This window comes from Dermacentor andersoni, chromosome 1 (genome assembly GCF_023375885.2).
Source record: "Dermacentor andersoni chromosome 1, qqDerAnde1_hic_scaffold, whole genome shotgun sequence".
Lineage (NCBI taxonomy): Eukaryota > Metazoa > Arthropoda > Arachnida > Ixodida > Ixodidae > Dermacentor > Dermacentor andersoni.
The window spans coordinates 81,311,562-81,330,864 of NC_092814.1; the positions used below are offsets into that span (position 1 = coordinate 81,311,562).

Here is a 19,303-nt window from a genome sequence, read left to right on the forward strand (position 1 = left end):
ATATGACAGTTTCCTTTTTCTAAAAAGGACTCCACATAAAAATATACACCTGGTATAATATATTGAGCAGAAAATTTGGGTGTGCAGTAAGCTTCCTGCCCCCATTCTCTATTGGTTTCATAAGGCCCCCTCCCATCCCATGCTACCCTGGCCCCAGTAGTCATCAATGGTGATTAGACCTAAGGTGGCATTTGTTGATGCCTGCTTTTGGATCTACAGGTAACCAATCAGCAAGCTAGCTTGCATGTGACATTGCACTCATGGCCTCTACCTCCTCCAAATTTCAAGTTGATATTATTTCAGTGAAGGATGACACTCAGGAAAAGTCTAATTAATTTCTCTGGACTGCCCGATTATTTAGACACTTTTGGGATCCTTTCTGTGTTGGAAAGTTGGTTGGTGACTACGTATATATATAACACAGCCAGACCATATTGCAGCGCCTATGCTAGTCAGTTTATTTTACTGCAGAAGCTGTTTTTCTCAAGGCCTCTCACACGCTTCCGTTTCATGGAAACTGTCATCTCCTTATGTGGCTCAATACAGGACAGCCCACATACAGTCGAACGCCTTTATAACGAAGTGCTTGGGGCCTCAGAAATCAATTCGTTGTACAAGTCACTTTGTTTTAAAGGTCACATACTGTATAGTTCACTATAGAACCAGGACAGAATTATTCCTTCATTATGCAGGCCGTTTCCTTGTAGAGGCATATCTGTATATCGAGTTGGCATATATATATAGCCAGCCATCTGTACTACTCCTGCAGATGTGCTGATTGCTGGCTCTACTGTCTACGGAATAACGCAAAAAAACAATAAACACTTAAATATCCTCACTGAAGCCTTCAAGCACATCATTCCTTTAATAAACTAAATTTGTTTTGTTTTTATCTTTCGTACATGCGTAATGCAAAAAGGCCTGTGCACTGTGCATTGGGTGCACATTAAATAACCCCAGGAGGCCAAAATTAATCCGGAGTCCCCCACTGCAGTGTGTCTCATAATCAATTGCGATTTTGGCACGTAAAACCCCAGAATGTATTTTTTTTTTTTCTCCACGCACTTACGTACACAAATCGGTGCATTTGTCTACGAACGGCAACTAGCTCTTTGAGATGCGGATCCTGTGTTCGGTGCTGATGCTGTTTCACATTTCTCCACCGATAAATATTTTCTTGCCTTCTGCATGGTCCATGTTCTCGAAATGTGCATTTTTTCATTGATGATACACATTTCAATGCCATACACTTACAAACCTATTTATAATTGCTTTCATTGTTCCTATGTCCACTGTTGCTCATAGTGAGCACTCAGCAGCTGCAGCTTCTGCTGTAACCAGTTTGGTTCAGAAATCAAATACAGTCGAACTTCAATATAACGAAGTTGTACTTGCAGCAAAAAACTTCTTTAACTCTAAAATTTTGTTAATTCGATGTTTTAAAGTTTCAGCAATGAACAATTTCACAAATTCCCAAAACATTCCAGGTGGATAATATCTTGTTTGTAAGCTTTTATAAACAAATCACAAGTTCGGGCCATAATAATGCGGTTATGAGCACCAGCGCTTGCGGTGCAGATCGCACTGAGAGCAATGCATCCACGTGGCCCACGACGTCGGAGGTTTGCGTGTATTGCGTCTTGCGCCGCAGTAGTTCTGTGACACCGTAGCTGTCCGTGCTTAGTGCCTGCAGCTGGAGCCCACAAATTAAAAACAGATGTGTAAAAAGATGCAGATATTGGTCCTGAGCAAAAAAAGAAGATTAAAAAATTAGGGAAAGCCACTTTTGCCAGAAAGGTGGAGCATTGATGGTGATAGCAAAGAGACTACACGAAGTAAGGTTCATAGTTTTATTGGTGTCACATGCGCCCAGGCAAACATTAACAGATCTCACTCGATGACCACGAACTCGCAGTCACAACGCGAGCAAGCTCTTTGTACCGTGTCTCACAAACTTGAGATTACGCGACCGCCAACGCTACACTTGCGGGAACAACAAAATGTGCGTGAAGCAACCATTCATTTCGGCTTGCAGTGGAGAGATTGCCTCCAAAATTGATATGGCGGGTGGCCCGCACATGGATGCGCGAGGAGCAGAAGGCAGATAGGCGAGCGTTCCTGCTCCCCCTCCCCCTCAGCGCATGCTTGATCACATTATTGTGCATTCACTCCCTCTCCATCCCTTTTGCACAGAAGGAATCGTGAGCTCGTGTTTCTCCGAGTTGTTTACCAACGCGACAAATAACAGAGCGGTGTTTCCTGCCTACTTTGTCCGGGCACGCGTGCTTTGACAGCGGTTTTGCCGCTCAAACTTTTCATGTAGAAGATCGCCTGAAATAACTTTTGCCTTGGCCAACAATGTTTTGCTAGATTTACTAGCCACACAGGCTCGAAGTACATGATTGAAATGGCTGAAAACTTTGTTAAATCTAAAAAAAAATAGGTACGCAGTTTTCAGTGCAACTAAGATTTGGAAATTAAAATAGTTCGTGACATCGTGAATTTCGTTATTTGAGGTTCGTTACATTGAGATTTGACTGTAGTCCTAATTTTTTATTGCAATAGCAATTATATGGACACTCCAGATGCATTTTTGCCATCGCCGTGATGTTCTGTATAAAGTCCAAGGGCAATAACATCATCACCGCCCGTCGTATGCTGTATGTGCGAGTGAAAACATGCGAGGGAAGCCGACGATCACGGCTCAATCTGGCATGCGCGAAGAAAGAAAGCGGAGAGCAAATGCGCCGTCTTCTGTCGCACCAAAAGCTGTGGGGGGGTCGCGAGATTGAATCCCAGCCACAGCGGTCACATTTCAATGGGGGCGAAATGCGAGAACACCCGTGTGCTTAATTTGGGTGCACGTTAAATAACTCCAGGTGGTCCAAGTTTTCGGAGTCCTCCACTACGGCATGGCTCATAATCAGAAAGTGGTTTTGGCACGTAAAACCCCATAATTAAAAAGCCGTGGGAGGATGGGAGGGAGGCAGGGGGGTCAGCATTGTGCTCCGACAGCAACTGCACGTTTCACTAACAGGCGCAAGGGGAACTGACGATCGCAGCTCAATCTCGCGCGCCATATATGGAGGAAAGCGGAGAGGGGGCGACTTCGACTCTGATAAAAAGTGCATACTTTGCACGGTCGCGCTTGCTGTATCTTGAAAGGGATCTGCAGGTGCCTCGTACTTTTGTGCATGCTGAGTTCTCGCTGCTTCTCTGTTGAAGCGATAGACTGCACAAAGGTCGCTTTGCTCACTGCTGCTGATGCTCACTCACACCAGTGCTTTGACAGCGAGTTTCTGCGCTCATCGAGTATGATGTGTTCATGTTTGCTTGTGCACGCTGACACCATGCTTGTTAATTCAGTTAGTAAGCAAATGTCTCCAAGTTTATACGGCCGATAAAACTAATATGGTTACTTAGTATAGCTGTCTGCTAATTTGACATCACAATTGATGCTTTGCCTTTGGGGTCAAACTGCAACATATTTTTTTTTTTCTTTTCTGTGTTAGTCTTCTCTATGTTCTGGTTCCATTGCTGCTGAAGTAGTACTTATTCATTCCAGACAGTTGTTATTTTGTTTTCTGTACAGCCTTTATATGCTGTGGTATCCTGCTTACCATATGAAATGCATATTGTTTTTATCGGTGGGTGTGCTCCATATTCATGTTCTGGTTTTGGCACATTGCCTAGACAGCAAAGTGTTTGTGTGCTGACCAGTTCCCATTTTGTACTATTATCTGTCTACTGATATTGTAGTTGTAAATTCTATGCTTGTGTTGGCGCAGGAGAGCCATGTTTGCAATGGTGCTGTCAGTGTGGCAAGGTTTTTCTTGATCAATCTTTTTATCTTTGTTGTTGTTTTGCGTGTTCTGTGTGGTGCTTTGTTTTAGTGTATAACTGTTTGCTGCTGATCCAGAAGGATTTAGTACATTCCTATTGTCACTTTAACGCATGTCTAATAAATTGAGCCAAGGTTATTTCTGCAAGTGAAGCACGAAAAACAGGGACAGACAGAGGGTACAATGCATGCACTGTACTGTTTTGTATTCTGTCCCTGTTTTTTGCATTTCACTTGCAGTATGTCGTACCAACAAGGCCGAATTTTTACCCTTCTCAAAGTTTATTCATTCTAGTCAGAATTTTTTTTTTTTTTATGCAGTTACGATTGCTCTATTTGTGGCAACTTGAAAGGCATACCACATGTGTTCTTTTAAGTTCACGCATATTAAGAAAAAATCGCCTGACAACGCTTTTTTGCCTTGTCAGGTGTACTTCTGCAAGTTGTGGAAATTGCCTGCATGAGGAATAGCAGTGTCCAGATAGCTATTTTCTTTTAAATCACTAATTAATGTTTTAATTATTTACTTTGGGGTTTATGTTGCAATTGTAGTGAACCTTCCCTACAATTGGTTGCAAGCAGTGGGTGGTCATATCTGCTTAACAGGAATCTTAAGACTAGCACCACTTTCAAGATATTTGTCCCCAAAATCTGCAATGAATCTTTCTAAGTCAGAGACCTGAACATTGAAAATTGTTGTGTACGTAATACCCACCTCTCAGGTGATCCACTTGGAACAGGCCAAATTGCACTATCTGCTCTATACGATTTTTAAACATTCTGTTCAAACTAAAATCGCGCGCACACACACGCATGCACACGCGTGCGCGCGCACGCACACACGCACACACATACACACAGTACATATATAGGTAGTATTTGTAATTAAAGCAAGAAAAGATATAGTATGCATTTGTAATCACACACACACAGTATAGATATGTAATTAAGGCAAGACAAGATGTTGTATATATATGTATTTGTAATTGTAATATATTTGTATTTTAACTTCGTTAATTCGGCCAGCTGCTACAAAATTTGCACTAAAATACACTTGGCCATTCCCACCATTTTCAAGGTAACATGTTCTTCATTTTTGTTTTATGAGACCTTTATCTCCTCCTTGTAGGAACAGAGAAAAGGAGTCAGGTTATGTCTTTGACTGAGAAGGAGGTGGTTGCCTTCCATGAGTGTGGTCATGCTCTTGTCGGCTGGTTGATGGAACACACAGATGCCCTCATGAAGGTCAGTAGGTGGATTATGCCATGCTTTGCCAAATGCATACGTATACATGTTATGTACACATTGTGTCAGGGACATTCTGAATGTTCCCATAAGTTAGGTAGGCTCAAGGGTGGGGGGAGGGGGAGAGGGGATAAGGGGGATTATGTTCTGGTGCTACACAGCAGTGAGTCGTCTCCTGCCAACCGAAGAAAAGGAGCATTGTGTGCAGGTGTAACCTGCTGTAGTGACTTAGTGACTGTGGCATTCTTCTGCTTAGCATAAGGTGGTAAATTTGATTCCTCCAGAGTTGTGGCAGCCATATTCTGATTGGTGTGGAACACAAAGATGCTCATGACCTAAGGTTTGAGTGCATGTTATGGCGCACAATGTGATCAAAATCAGTCTACAGCTCTCCGCTAATGCACACCTCAGAGCCAGGTTGTGGCCTTGGGACAAAAACAGATGCATACTTAAGCACCTTTTCTATCCTCAAGTCATTTACTGTACAACAAAGTTCATGAGATAAGGTTTTTGCCCTTGCTTAGTTGCACTGTTTCAGCTTACATTGAAGACCAACCAACTGGCCCTCTACAAGATGGTATTGGCTGAGTAATGTTTGAGAAACATACACATCTACTTTTCCTCTGTGTATGTGACAAACCTTTGATGACACAACGATGACAGTTGCATGATTATGATGATAACAGCATAACAACAATGGCAGCAATTTGATGACTATGACAGTGGCATGACGATGATAGCACAACAATGGCAGCAACATGATGACATTGACGATGGCTACATTTCATTGACTGTCATATAAGACAGTAAGAGCTGTCTGCGTGAGAGGAAGACTAAGAATTACTTAGAGACCTACACTATGTTTGCAAACAACGGTAGGCACCGTCTATACATTTTAGGCCCTATTTGCGATGCACATGGACTATAGGTGGCACGTGAGGTCATCTATGATGGCTGGCAGAGAGATTATCAGGATTGTTCACTACGCGTCTGTGTCGTAGCATGCCGAGCTTATTCTCATCGACTGCGGGAAAGGGCAGCTTTTACGAAGTAGCTGTTTTTAACAGACATGGTATATCACCTCTAAACCTGCGAAGAAAGGATCCCATGCCTAATAGAAGGCAGGAAAGTTCTGAACGCTGGCTGTCTAATTTGTTATAGCATTTGTCAAAGCATGCAGCGCTGAAGCTGTTACTATTGAAGGACTGTATTAAAGGTTTGTACGCACGTCGGATGTTCGAGAGAAGACTCATATGAATTTGAGTTTATTTTTTTACAAAGGCAGTCACATCAATATGCCTGAGCTTTTTGTTGTATTTTCGAGTCGCGTTGTCCACACGCTTTGCATGCCCTGTGTAAATATATAAATGACATTCTTGAATACAATAATTCACGTGCTGCGTAAATATAAATGAGTATCTTCTATATATCCAGCAGGGCGTGTGTGCCTGTTGGACTGTACACAGACGTTTTTGCATTTTGCCCCCATCGAAATGCAGCCACTCCACCCCTGCAGGGATAAACGCTCGATTGTACCGACGTGCAGGCCATATTCGACATTGTGTACATCCGTGGGACTGTGGTTTGAAGTATTTTTCAGGTCCTATATCTTAAAAACCCGGTAGTTTTATTACAGGTTCTGAAAGTTCCAACCTATTGTGCTTCAAAAACTATGCATACCACTCCTTGTCAGAGCAAATTCAATTAATTGCTTCTTTTGCTCTCACAAGGAGTGGTATGCATAGTTCTTGAAGCACAATAGGTTGGTACTTTCAGAACCTGTAATAAAACTACTGGGTTTTTAAAATATAGGACCAGACCTGAAAAATACTTCGAACTACAGTCCCACAGACGTACACAATGTCTCATATGGCCTGCACATCGGTACTATCGAGCGTTTATCCCTGCAGGGGTGGAGTGGCTGCATTTCGATGGGGGCAAAATGCAAAAACAAAAGCAGAGACAGTTGCCTAACAAATAATCAACTGGTGCGGTAGCATTCCGACAGCCTTATAATGTCGTAAGGCATAGGCGTGAAGTCGTTAGCTTGGGTCTTTTCGTGCTGCATTGAACGTCCACTTCACATAAGCTGCACCCACAACATCATAAAACTTTAATGTTTATGTTTTTGTTATCAATGTCGACAATTTGCATTTTGCTTACTGGAGCTACTCTAGAAGAAGCCCTTGGCGACAAAGTGTATGCTACAAATTTTCTTTGGCGGTGTTGGAGGCTAGCCAATCCAAAGCTTCATAACCCACCTCTTTTTTAGACATGTGTCCATCGTAAAGGAATGAAGACTTATTTCACCCTTCGCCGCTTGATTGGTGCACTAATGCACACAACATATCCTGTTGTTTTTAAATTTTTTATGGCATAGATGCAAGCTTTCAACACATCAGGAACGAACCCATGTGCACGGAGCTGTACAGAGGCACTATGCGGATAATCTTTGAAGCATTTATCTCACTGGCTGCTCCGCAGCATAACCATCTGCATGTATTGCGAATAGCACCGTCGCGCCAGAGTAATTTTGACAATCTGGGGTACTTTAACATGCACCCAGTGTACGTTTTTGCATTTTACCTCCATCAAAATACAGCCGAACGAGACGGTAGGCCTAACTCGCTGACCGCCACAATCACGGCCGATGTTGCTTGTGATCTGGCTGCAGCTTGGTTTAGTGTGCTTATTTTTGACTGCACAATGAACCTAGGCTTAAATAAATTGGTTTTCTCTTTGTCGTCAGTGCAAATAGTAAACGAAACATACTATACTTGCAAGCCAGCCTCACCGCCTTGGTGAGACAGTCAGCGTTTGGTTTCCGTCTGCAAGACGAAATGCCATCAGATCGTTTTTTTTATTTATTTATTTATTGATACTGTCAGCCCATGACGGGCTATTACAGGAGTGGATGTAACATACATAAACAAAAGTGCATTAGTGCGATTGAACAATGCACTAAAAAAAAAATTAACAAAACACTTAAGAAAAAATGAAGTAGCACTGCTGATATGAAACACATTAACAATATAAATACAGAGCACATTTTGACTTATTATGTCACAATATTACTACAGAACATCAGGGTGTATCAGGGTACATAAGACAATGTATCGCTTCCAAGAATGCATTAAGTGATTTTATTTGGACAATTGAGTCAGGCAAAGAGTTCCACTGCTGAATTGCCCTGGGAAAAAAACTATACCTGAAGCAGTCATTGTGCACTGTGGGAGGAGGTATATACATGCTGTGTCTGTGCCGTGATGTTTCCTGTGTCTTGATCTGGAAGTACTCGTCGTATCTTATTTTGACATGGTTATGAATTACTAAGAACAGGAATTTAAGCCTTTCATACTCCGTACGTTTTTGCAGAGGTGGAAGCTTTGCAAGTTTACACAATTCAGTCGGAGAGTGAAAATGGCGGTATTTATTAAATATAAACCTAGAAGTAAGGCGCTGGACCTTCTCTAGTTTTAGACAGTTACTTTGGGTGTAGGGATCCCATACTATTTTTGCGTATTCAATTATAGGCCTTAGCAAGGTTTTGTAAGCTATAATTTTAATTTCGGGGGAGGCACAGTGCAGGTGACGTCTCAGCCCCCACAATACTTTGTTAGCTTTTGCGCAAAGCTCATATACATGAAGATTCCAACGCAAGTCGGGTGTAAATATAAGACCTAGGTATTTATGTTGTTTAACTCGAGCAAGCTCATGACCGTTGATACTGTATGAGAAATTTAAGATATTCTTTTTTCTAGAGATGGACATAAAAACCGATTTAGTTGGGTTAAGCTGCATTTGCCACCGATCACACCAGTCCTTAATTTTCTGTAAGTTAAGCTTAAGGTCGGCCTGATCACCTGGTGACTCTATTCTCTTGTACAATATGCAGTCGTCGGCAAACATTCTTATTTGGGTAGTGATTTCATTTGGCAGATCATTTATAAAAACTAAGAATAAAAGGGGCCCTAAGACACTACCCTGGGGTACCCCAGATACCACGGGAGATAAACTAGATTGCTGATGTCCCAATTGAACATATTGTTCTCTATGTTCAAGGTAGGAAGTGAACCACCGCGTAAGAGAAGAATTTTTGAAAGTAGCACTGATTTTAAGTAAAAGCTTTTTGTGGGACACCTTGTCGAAGGCCTTTGCAAAGTCTAAGAATATTATATCAGTTTGGCCGCGGGCATTAATTGTGCTAGAAAGGTCATGCACAAGCTCAATAAGCTGAGTGACGGTGGACAAACCTTTGCGAAAGCCATGTTGACCTGGAAAAAGTAATTTATGTTCATCTAAATAGGTGAGCAGATGCTTTGACACAATGTGTTCTAGCATTTTAGAACAGGTGCTCGTGAGCGATATCGGTCGGTAGTTGCTAGTGCCAGAGGTTGGGCCACCTTTATGTATGGGCACAATTTTTGCGCGCTTCCAGGCAGTGGGAAACGAGCCACTGGAAATGGATGATCGAAAAATTAGTGTTAAAAACTTGGATGTCCATTCGGCATATCTATAAAGGAATTCATTGGGGATTTCGTCAGGACCGGGACTTTTTTTTATATTAACGTGAAGTAAGAGATTGAAAACGCCCTCTTCTGTAATCTTGATATTCTGAATAGGAAGTCTGTCTGCATAATCATTGATGGTAGGCAAAATACCGTCATCGATGGTAAAAACTGAGGAAAAGAAGGAGTTAAATGCCTCCGCTTGGTCCTGGCTACTTTTGTCTGTGGGCATGCTACACGACTTAGCCGTTGGATTCAAGTACCTCCAAAACTTATCTGGGGCTTCTTTGAGAAATCGTTTCAGTGTTGAGTTATAAAAGTTATCTTTAGACGTCTTCAGGTTATGCCGGAGCTTTTTACCTAAAAGATGAATGTCATGTTTCTGTTCGATACTAGGACGGAGGGTGCAGGCCTTTCGCATACGTTTAAGTTTTCTTTTTGTGTGTATTATTTCCCGAGTTACCCAGGGGTTTCTTTTTCCTACACGTTTAGAACGTTCAGGAATGAAATGTTGTATGCAAAATGTTGTCATATCATGGAAAAATTTCCATAGTTCCTCAGTAGTACCAGATGATCTGCACAACTCCAAAAAAGAATAATATGACTGCTCCAGATGTTCCAGTATTGCCAGGTCATTGGCGGCTTTGAAGTTTGGAATCAGGAATTTCTCGTTCTCGCGCATGAGATTAGCACACACATCTAGTGACATCATAACCATTTTATGATCAGAGAGACCTTCAACAGTTTCACACATGTTAACAAATGGGAGCAACCAACCAGATAAGAATATTAAATCAAGGATTGAGGAAGTAGTTCGACCCACACGCGTACAAGCTGAGACGACCTGAGACAAGTCATAACAGAAAGCGATCTCAAGTAGTTGTTCACAATTAGGGACGTCATTTCCCTCTGCACAAAAGGTCGACCAATTAATTCCAGGAAGGTTGAAGTCTCCTAGTAAAATAATATTGTCTTCATGCTTTAGGTGTGCGTCCATAAAGCTTCTCAGTTTAATGAGCACATTCACTGGAGAGTTTGGTGGTCTGTATATAGCACCAAGGTATACTGTACGATTATTGCGATCGTGCAAGTTCTTTAGAATGGGTGCTGCTTTACGGAACATGGGCACATTCGATGTAATTTTGTTCTATTAAGTACTATTTCATGTGAAAAACAAACTGTAGCTGATTTTTATGCCGCCGTGAGCGGTGATAGAAGTGATCGCCTCGGCTGGATGCTGGGACCGGCGAGGTACCAGCTCTACGGCAACACCAGCTGTGTAGGCCCATGAATTCTGGGCTGTTGGCCGCAGCCGTCCGATCACTCCGACTCTGTATATTTTATTTTGCACACGGAAATTCATTAACACATTCAGGCTTGTTTATGACATCCGCACTAAAATTAACATATCTGTGTCCGTGCTGCCTGCGTAGGTGAACGTGTGCTTGGTTATCAACACTGCTAATGTGACGTGCTTTGAGGTGCATCTGCTAGTGCTTGACCTATATTCAAGGCTAATCCTAATCTAGCCTTCCCACAGTGTGGTAAGAAATTGTAATGACATGCTACTAACAATTCTAAGTACCCTTGTAGGCTAATACACACCACGCAAAATAACACAGAAGCTTAACTATTATGAAATTATTGGTGCATAATCGATGCGTTGATATTGGAATACAATTTTCACTTTCTACCACGACGGCCCATTGTTTGCGACGGTATTCATAAACAGGAAACCTATGAAAAGTTAAGCCTCTTGCGTCTTTTAACACAATGCAGCTTGTCGGCATACTGCGTTTCCTTCATTGTAAAACTGCAGAATAAGGACTGCACACATAGAACTTCTCGCGCACCCACGAAACTCAGCGGCTACTGAGGTAGGCGTGGCGGATCGGCGGTAAAGTGCCTAGCATGCAAAAGTCACTCCCGACAACAGCACCCCCGCATCTTAGTGATGTAGCGCCGTGGTTCACTTTGCCTTAGTTAGCTCATAATTGGCAATTAAAGTATTGCTCATTACCACCATGACCTTGAAATTTTGCAAATCTTGTCCCAAATTTGTTAGCTATCTCAATTTCAAGTCTGACTTCCATATCACTTTGAGCTTTATGGTACAGTGTGGCGTTGCGGATGCTCAAACTCAGTTGTTTAGGGCATTCTTGCTTTGTGCAGTAAAAGCCCAATATTTAATTTTGATATTGAAGTACAGGCGTGCGCAATGCTAAAACAGTATTCTGAATATGATAAATACTTCATTTGCTGATCGATAAAGGACGCCAAACCTAGGTATACATGCCAGCCATGGCTTTCTGTATTTTCTTTTGCTTAACAAAAACTATGCTAGAGAGGGAAGATTTGAGATGGTAGATGAGATTTGAAGGCAATGCGAGGTACACTGAACGGCCTGACAGAAATGACTTCCACGATTGCTTCCAACCATTAAAATTGCACTGAGACTGGTGTATGCACATGGCAGGAGCATATAGTGACATAGATAGGTCCATTGTAATATTAAGGAAGTGTGGCATTTTTAAGTAGTTTAAAAATATTTGTCTTGCGCCTCATTTGCACGTACTGTTCATTTTGCGTCCTTCAAAAAGGTAAAATGGTAGACCACCCAATTCACATCTGAATCAGATTTGCGAAGCAGACATGGGCTCGGGAGGCTACAGCTAGCAACTAAGAGAAAAAATGTCTGTCAGCTGCAAAACGTGGAATGTACATGTCAGTGTGTGCACAGATGGAGTGAGAAGCTAGTGTTACAGATGAGAAAAATTGCATTGGCTTGTAGTGCACAAAGGTGGGCCTGGTAAATGAGTAGAGGTAGTGATCTTGCATATTCAATGGCATGCTGTAGCTAGAATTTCCTCATATCTGGTGCTTGCAGCCCCTTTCAATAGGGCTTTTATTCAATCGTGAGTTAGGCTGAGATGGAGAACTTCTTTTTGCCATTAGTGTGAACATTTTAGTGATGCATTTTTTTGTTGCCTTTTAGTACTCACTTTTGTTTTATTTTCTTGCTACTCATTCTTGTGCCTTTACTTTGTTTAAATGAATACAAATCAGAATATTTTTGTTACAAGTGTAACTATGAAGGTCAATATTATTCTTTCACACAGGTATCAATTGTGCCACGGACATCAAATGCCTTGGGATTTGCACAATACTTGCCCTCAGACCAAAAGCTTTATTCGTATGAGCAGGTAATTATACTATACACCTTTACACTTGATCTTCTATGTATCAGTGCTATATTTATTGGCAAAGGCCACAATTTGCAAGAATGCATTTCATTTTCCATTCTTTCGACCTTCCGTCATGAGCATTGTGCCCCCATTATTGTCTATGGAATTGGTCACTCGGTGTGCAAGAAGGGGAAAATGGGAAAGAAAGTGCGTCTTTACAAAGTTCAGCCCAAGAAGCTCATTAAAGCAGTTTTTCTGCATTTCTGTTAATGTATGTGTTTTAACACTTAAAATTCGAATAGAAATTTAGACTGTAATTATTTTACTAAAAAAAAAATTGACAGAACCCATCTTACAATGACTGTTGACGGTAATGTATTTAGCATCGAGTCAATATAGCGACACAATGTATTGCTGCTGTCGAAATTAGTTATGTATGAGGAATGTGCTGCAGTGGGACTCCTCTTTCACGCTTCCCTAAGAACACTCGGGCCATTTAGCGCTGCCACCGCCGAACCTGCATGTGGCCTCCAAAAATGCTTGGTGCACTGGTGCGTGCAAACGCTTAGAAACGTGTCGTGCGGCAACCAAGCTCCTCTCTCTCACGTCTTTCTGGACATGCTGCACCATCTAGTGATGCTGCCGAGAAGTCCGTGCGTGGCCTCCGAGACAAGAAGCATGGCGTGCTGGTGCGTGCAAACACAGAGAATTATTCCCTCGCTTGCTGCGCACCCAGTGGCACACACTCAGCGACCCAAGTTGGCGAGAGGTTCATTGAAGAGCAGCACATAACCCATGCATTCACAGTGCCGCTCACCAAAGCGTTATGAAAGACATTGATTAAGAAGCAGCACATACCCAGTGCATTTGTGATGCAGCCTGCAAAAGCGTCTGGTTGCTGTCCTTGAGGAACCCTTGTGATGTGGGTTCGATTCCGCTAAGCATCGGAGAAATATTTGGGATCTTTTTGTCGCCGTAGAGCAGCACATTTCCAGTGGCACATACCTAGTTACCCAATTTGGCATCGAAGACATTCATTGAAAAACGGCACACGGCTACTGTTACATAAACAGTGACCAAAGCTGGCATCAAAGAGGTTCACTGAAGGCCAGCACAAACCGAGTGACACATACCCAGTGCTCCAAGTCTGTGTCAAATAGTTTCATTGAACAGTGATACCTACCCAGTCCTGCATCTACAGTGCCCCAGATAGGTGTGAAATAGGTTTGTAAGAGCAGCACATGTGTACACATTGCCACATACTCCGGTGACCCAAGTTGGTTGGTTTCGAACCCTCTGCACAGCAGCCCAATGCACGACCCAGGTTGGCAGGATAATGCTTACAGACATGCACAGATACAAACATAGATACAAACAGATAGCCCCCAGAAAGTGCGTGAAGTATCCTAAGAATGCTAATGTGTTAGCATTAGACTCAATTTATGCCACCAGGTGAGCTTATGAAGCATAAAGCAACACTGTCACATCAGTGAGGCCGCCAATTTGTGGTACAGTGAAATATCTAATTTCATGCCATGATGATATGGAACTGTAGGGAGCATATTTGTGCATTGAAACAGCCATAAGCACTGCAGTGCGGAGTACACCAAGATGTCTGTCTCCAGGAGCATGCAAAACGTATGGCAGCAACTGCAGCTAGTTCACCCGTCACTGTTTACCAGAAATGAAATTGTGATGAAAACAAATTATTGTAAGCATGAAATTAACTTATGTGCCTAGAAACATCATAACTAGTGACTTGTACTGGCCATTGTTACAGCACTAATCTCGAAAGGATTCATTAAGTTCAATAAATTAAGACTGCATTGCCATACGACTGCGCCGAGCCTAGTAAAATGTGTGATCTTCTGTGGAAGCTTTCTCGGCGAATGAAAAACTCTGTTTAAATAAAGATGTAGTTAAAGTTGGGTAAAGTGGGGTTGGAGCTGTATTATAGCGGGGGTCAGATATGCAAACAGGAATTCAAATTGAGCAGCACTTTTCTATGCGCAGTTGCCTGCTAGTTTTTGTGTATGGGCGAATTTGCCGAAACACTTCACTCTTTCTTGTGCATTTCTACCTTTAATATGGCAATACAATTTAGTGTAACTCCCTTTTCTTTTTCAAAAGATATTTCTGCCATCATATTTGGAATACTTGAAAGTTGGTAGAGGAGTAATGCAGAATAATTTGTAACTTGCAGTTGTTCCAGAAAATGTGCATGGCACTTGGAGGAAGGGTCGCTGAGTCAGTAACATTCAACCGTGTGAGCACAGGTATGGTATTGCATGCTTGCTCCCATCATTGGTGTTGACTAAATGAAACTGTGATTTCTTAAATAGTCTGAATCTAGTCCTTTTAAACAGTTAGAAAAGACAGCTGTGCTTTTGTTAGCGCTACTCTAATGTTATCATTGCTACAATAGAAAAGTCAGAATAAGGGAAATGAACAAAGTAATACATTTTCCAATTTTAAATGTTATTTCCAACTATTAATGAGACACCAAACGGTATTATTAAATCAAGTTAATGTGATAGATTAATATTTGATAACGTGTAAGGCATCAGTATTATCAAGAACAAAGCTTTAGTAGGCAGGAAATCGAGGGAAATGTAGGACACGATTTGAGACTCTACCACATTATAATACTAGCCTGATGATGTCTCATTATAATTGTGTCATTAGTACTCAACCTCTGATAATAAAAGATTTATTGCACTTCATGATCCTTTTAGTAAAACTGAGAAAAAATGCTACTTGTTCACTTCTATTCGAGACAGAAAAATGAACTCGTTAAAGTTACCCTTGACAACGATCTGGCTTGTCAAAAGTTTTCCTTTTTTGTTGACTCTGTGCCACTCGCCCTCTAACATTTTTTATAGTTTTGATAGCCACGCTTTCGCTTACACAAAAAACTGTAGTGCCAGCACTCAGGCACTGTTTTACTCACCGACGGCAGTAAAGGGCAGTGATGAATGCAGTGTCGCACCACCTCGCGCATGCTGGGTGACTTGAATTGCACTAGAACAGTGCCCTTTCACACGTCATTTTCTCTTGAACTAAGTCTTTTCTTGGCACGAAACAAGCCCTGCGATGTTTTTCAACTGGTATTTTAACATTCCACATTTGCCTTTAGTATCCCTTTAATGCCCTTAGTAACACATTCTACATACATAGGATCATTGTGTCTGTGGCATTTGTGTTTTGTTCTTGCACCTTAAAACAGCACTGAAACAAATTTTTTAACAACCTAATCACGGTATGGAGTTGTAATTCTTGAAATGCACAACAAATCATTAATTATACTGCTTTTAATGTGGCAAATTTGAAATGTGCACTATTTGGAGCGCAACTTTTTCGTGTAGCGTGGAGCACTGCACGAGCCCGGCCCTACCCAAAAACCCGGGACCGGCAGTCATAGTGGCCCTAAGTCGCCTTGATCCACAATATGGCATACCCCTCATCCAACGGAAGCAACCGAATGTCACCATGGCAAGGCACGCATTGTTCACGAAACCCATCAGTTCTCTACAACTTCGAATTAAAACCCTGATGCAGTTTTTACAGTGCCAATTGCAATGCCTAAAGTATACTCGAGGCACTACAGCGCAGCATAGACTGTCTTGAAAATGAAAATTCAAACACCTTCTGCCTCGTGGTGTCTCGAAACTGCATTGCTTACGTATACAAACTGAGAACTATTCGCTTCGTCAGTACGTCAAACAGAACCTCGCATACCAGCCTCATAAGGAAGACTCCAGAAGTCTCACTTGAATTCACTTGATTTTTTACCTCTACCAGGAAATAATGATATCTTCAATATGTTCTATACTACTAATAAATGATGCTTCGGCCTTATTCTGGCTGTAGCCAAACAGTCCAAAAATTCATATTTCACTCAAAAATTTGTGCTGAGAAGCCAGTGTCAATTCGCCAGATTCGTCAGGTCTGTTCCTCAAGCTACAAACACCAGTAAACTGCTTAAGTGAGTTGAACGTGTAGCACGGAAAAGGGAATAAATATTGGTACCTTCCTTAGGTATTCCCATCAGTACGAGCACGGATCTCTTGCTAAGGTTAGGACTCCACAACACACTGGACGAACTCATAGAAGCACAACAAACATCTCAAGCAGAGCGACTAACCAAAACCAAAACGGGACGGCATATACTAAGCAAACTAGGAATGAATTACCACAATTTATACGGGGAAAAGAGGACGATAACGAGAGAAATTTGTGACAAACTCCTAGTACCAAATATACCCAAGAACATGCATCCAGGTTACAACGACGGCAGACGCAAGAGTAGAGCAGAGAAAATTATCCGAAGCTTTGGGTGAGACGACAGAGCAACCTTCGTAGACGCTGCTGAATACCCAGACAGAAATAGCTATGTAGCAGTAATCGTAGATCACACCCAAAAACTCCTTACAAGCGTATCAGTTAATACCAAACATTCCGAGACCGCAGAGGAGGTAGCCATTGCACTAGCATTGGTCTCCACGAATGCTCAGTACATCATTAGTGATTCTCAAGCGGCCATTAGAAATTATGCAAAAGGTAGGATCTCTCCTGAGGCATGGCACATCATCAGAGTCAATGAAGCAAAGTTCTCCAATGCAGAGAAGAACGGCAGGCAATTGCTCTGGTTCCCAGCGCATACGACTCCAGACATTCCCGCAATCAACCTCAACGAGGTAGCACACCGCGAAGCTCGAGGTCTCACTCGCCGAGCTGAGCAAAGAGTGACTTTCATCGGTCAGGAGAACGCGGAGGAGGAAATCTGGAGAGAAAAAGATATATTAACAAGATTTAGCGATATTACCAAATTCTATCAAAATCGGAGGCGAGTATTACCACCGCCTCACACTAAACTGAACAGAGCTGAGTCCGTTACTTGGAGGCGACTACAAACAGAAACTTATACGAGTCCCGTGCAACTAAAAACTTTCTACCCCGATATATACGAGAGCGATATGTGCAAGCTCTGCAAGTCTGTTAGAGCCACCCTTCAACACATGTTGTGGGGTTGTGAAATATACCAAAATAAAATGGCAGTCTCCCCAGAAAATCTACGGGCGCGGTGGTCGGCCGTGCTGCTCAGCTCAGAACTCCAAGACCAACTTTGGGCCGTCCAGCGAGCCAAGGAAGCCGCACGGGAGCAGCAGCTCCCAGTGGCCATCTAGGCGGCCCCAGGCCCGGGCCTCCCAATCGCCGGATTCCAAATAAAGTTATCACATCACATCACACATCCTTTTCGTATGCTGCAAACAGCTGTAAGCCTCAATTAGCTTAACAACTGAATACTGGTAAGTGCAATTCCAAGACTGGACAGAAGATAGACGCAGAAGCATATGACAAGCGCTAACTCGCAACTAAATTTTATTCTGAAGACTGCCTACTTAAGTACACAGCAGACCGGGATTGTGCAAGCGCCCTGCCTATCAAGCCAACCAATATATCATATCAAGAAGGGTTTAGATTACAGCATAATTTCTAAATACTGCTTTTCTTTGCTATGTCGGTTGTCTTGCGTAGCAAAGAAAAGTAGTTGTTAGCCCTCGTGTTACTGCCGACTGCTACTGCGAAGAAATTCAAAAATTCTTTATTACACCAGGAACTACTCTTGTGAGCAAATATGATTTAGCGGGTTAAAATCAAGGTAAATGTTGTATAAGCCATATATCACCAGCGTTCCTGAGATGCTTGTTGCATCATGGCAGGTATGATATTCGAACTGGATTCTTATGTACTATATTTTTGCGTTTGTGCTTTTATTATTCATGTGAGCTACCACTGAAAGTATAGATCCACACATGAAAAATCCACAGTGGGCTGGTCTGAGCTCCTTCAGTTGGCACTGTAGCGTTACCTTTGAGAAATATATTGTCGCCTAGGGAATAAGCTTCTTGAATAAATTTTCGTGAATGAAAAAGTGGTAAAAGTATATTTCAGACGACCATCATGAGTATACAAGCATAGAGAACGAGACCGAACAAACAGAAGCACTGCAGAAGACGAACGGACACCATCCAAACTGCAGCAGACGAATCCGTACCCTGACGTCACGCAAGCAGCGCTCGCAGCGCCCTTGTGGGTCGTTCTCGGGGTTAATAGACTTACTGGAATAAAAAAAAAAAGGTTTTATTGCCATGTTTTATTTTAACTGCAGTTTTATTGTAATGTCTTTCGATATACCACTTAAGCTATGACATGTTTATTGCATGTGCACATAGACCTAGTTACTTCAGCGGGCCCAGGTCGTGGCTGGGCTTGAAGCCACGAGGCTCAGGTTTCGGACAACGTGCCCAGGCCGGGCCTGGGCTGATGAATCTGGTCCCTGCAGTGCTGTAGTGTAGAGTGTGTTTACAATGGTTCCTCTGCACATCATGAAAATCGGGGAGGAGTCACGCGATATCACTGATGTGTAGTGGTAGAAGCTGCATTGTGAATGTCTTGCCAAAAGCTTTAGATGACGGAGTAGGGGATGGAAAGTGAGGAGGGTGCTGCATATGAGCAACAGC

General features: G+C 42.3%; 1 protein-coding gene across 1 annotated transcript in view; it reads left to right on the forward strand.

The window, feature by feature from the left end:
• Window positions 1-19,303, forward strand: part of Spg7 (SPG7 matrix AAA peptidase subunit, paraplegin) — a 75,373-nt gene that overhangs the window by 44,638 nt on the left and 11,432 nt on the right. Inside the window, 3 exon segments of the mRNA XM_050194098.3 lie at window positions 4,971-5,086; window positions 12,714-12,797; window positions 14,983-15,055. Coding sequence (XP_050050055.2) covers window positions 4,971-5,086; window positions 12,714-12,797; window positions 14,983-15,055 — 273 coding nt within the window.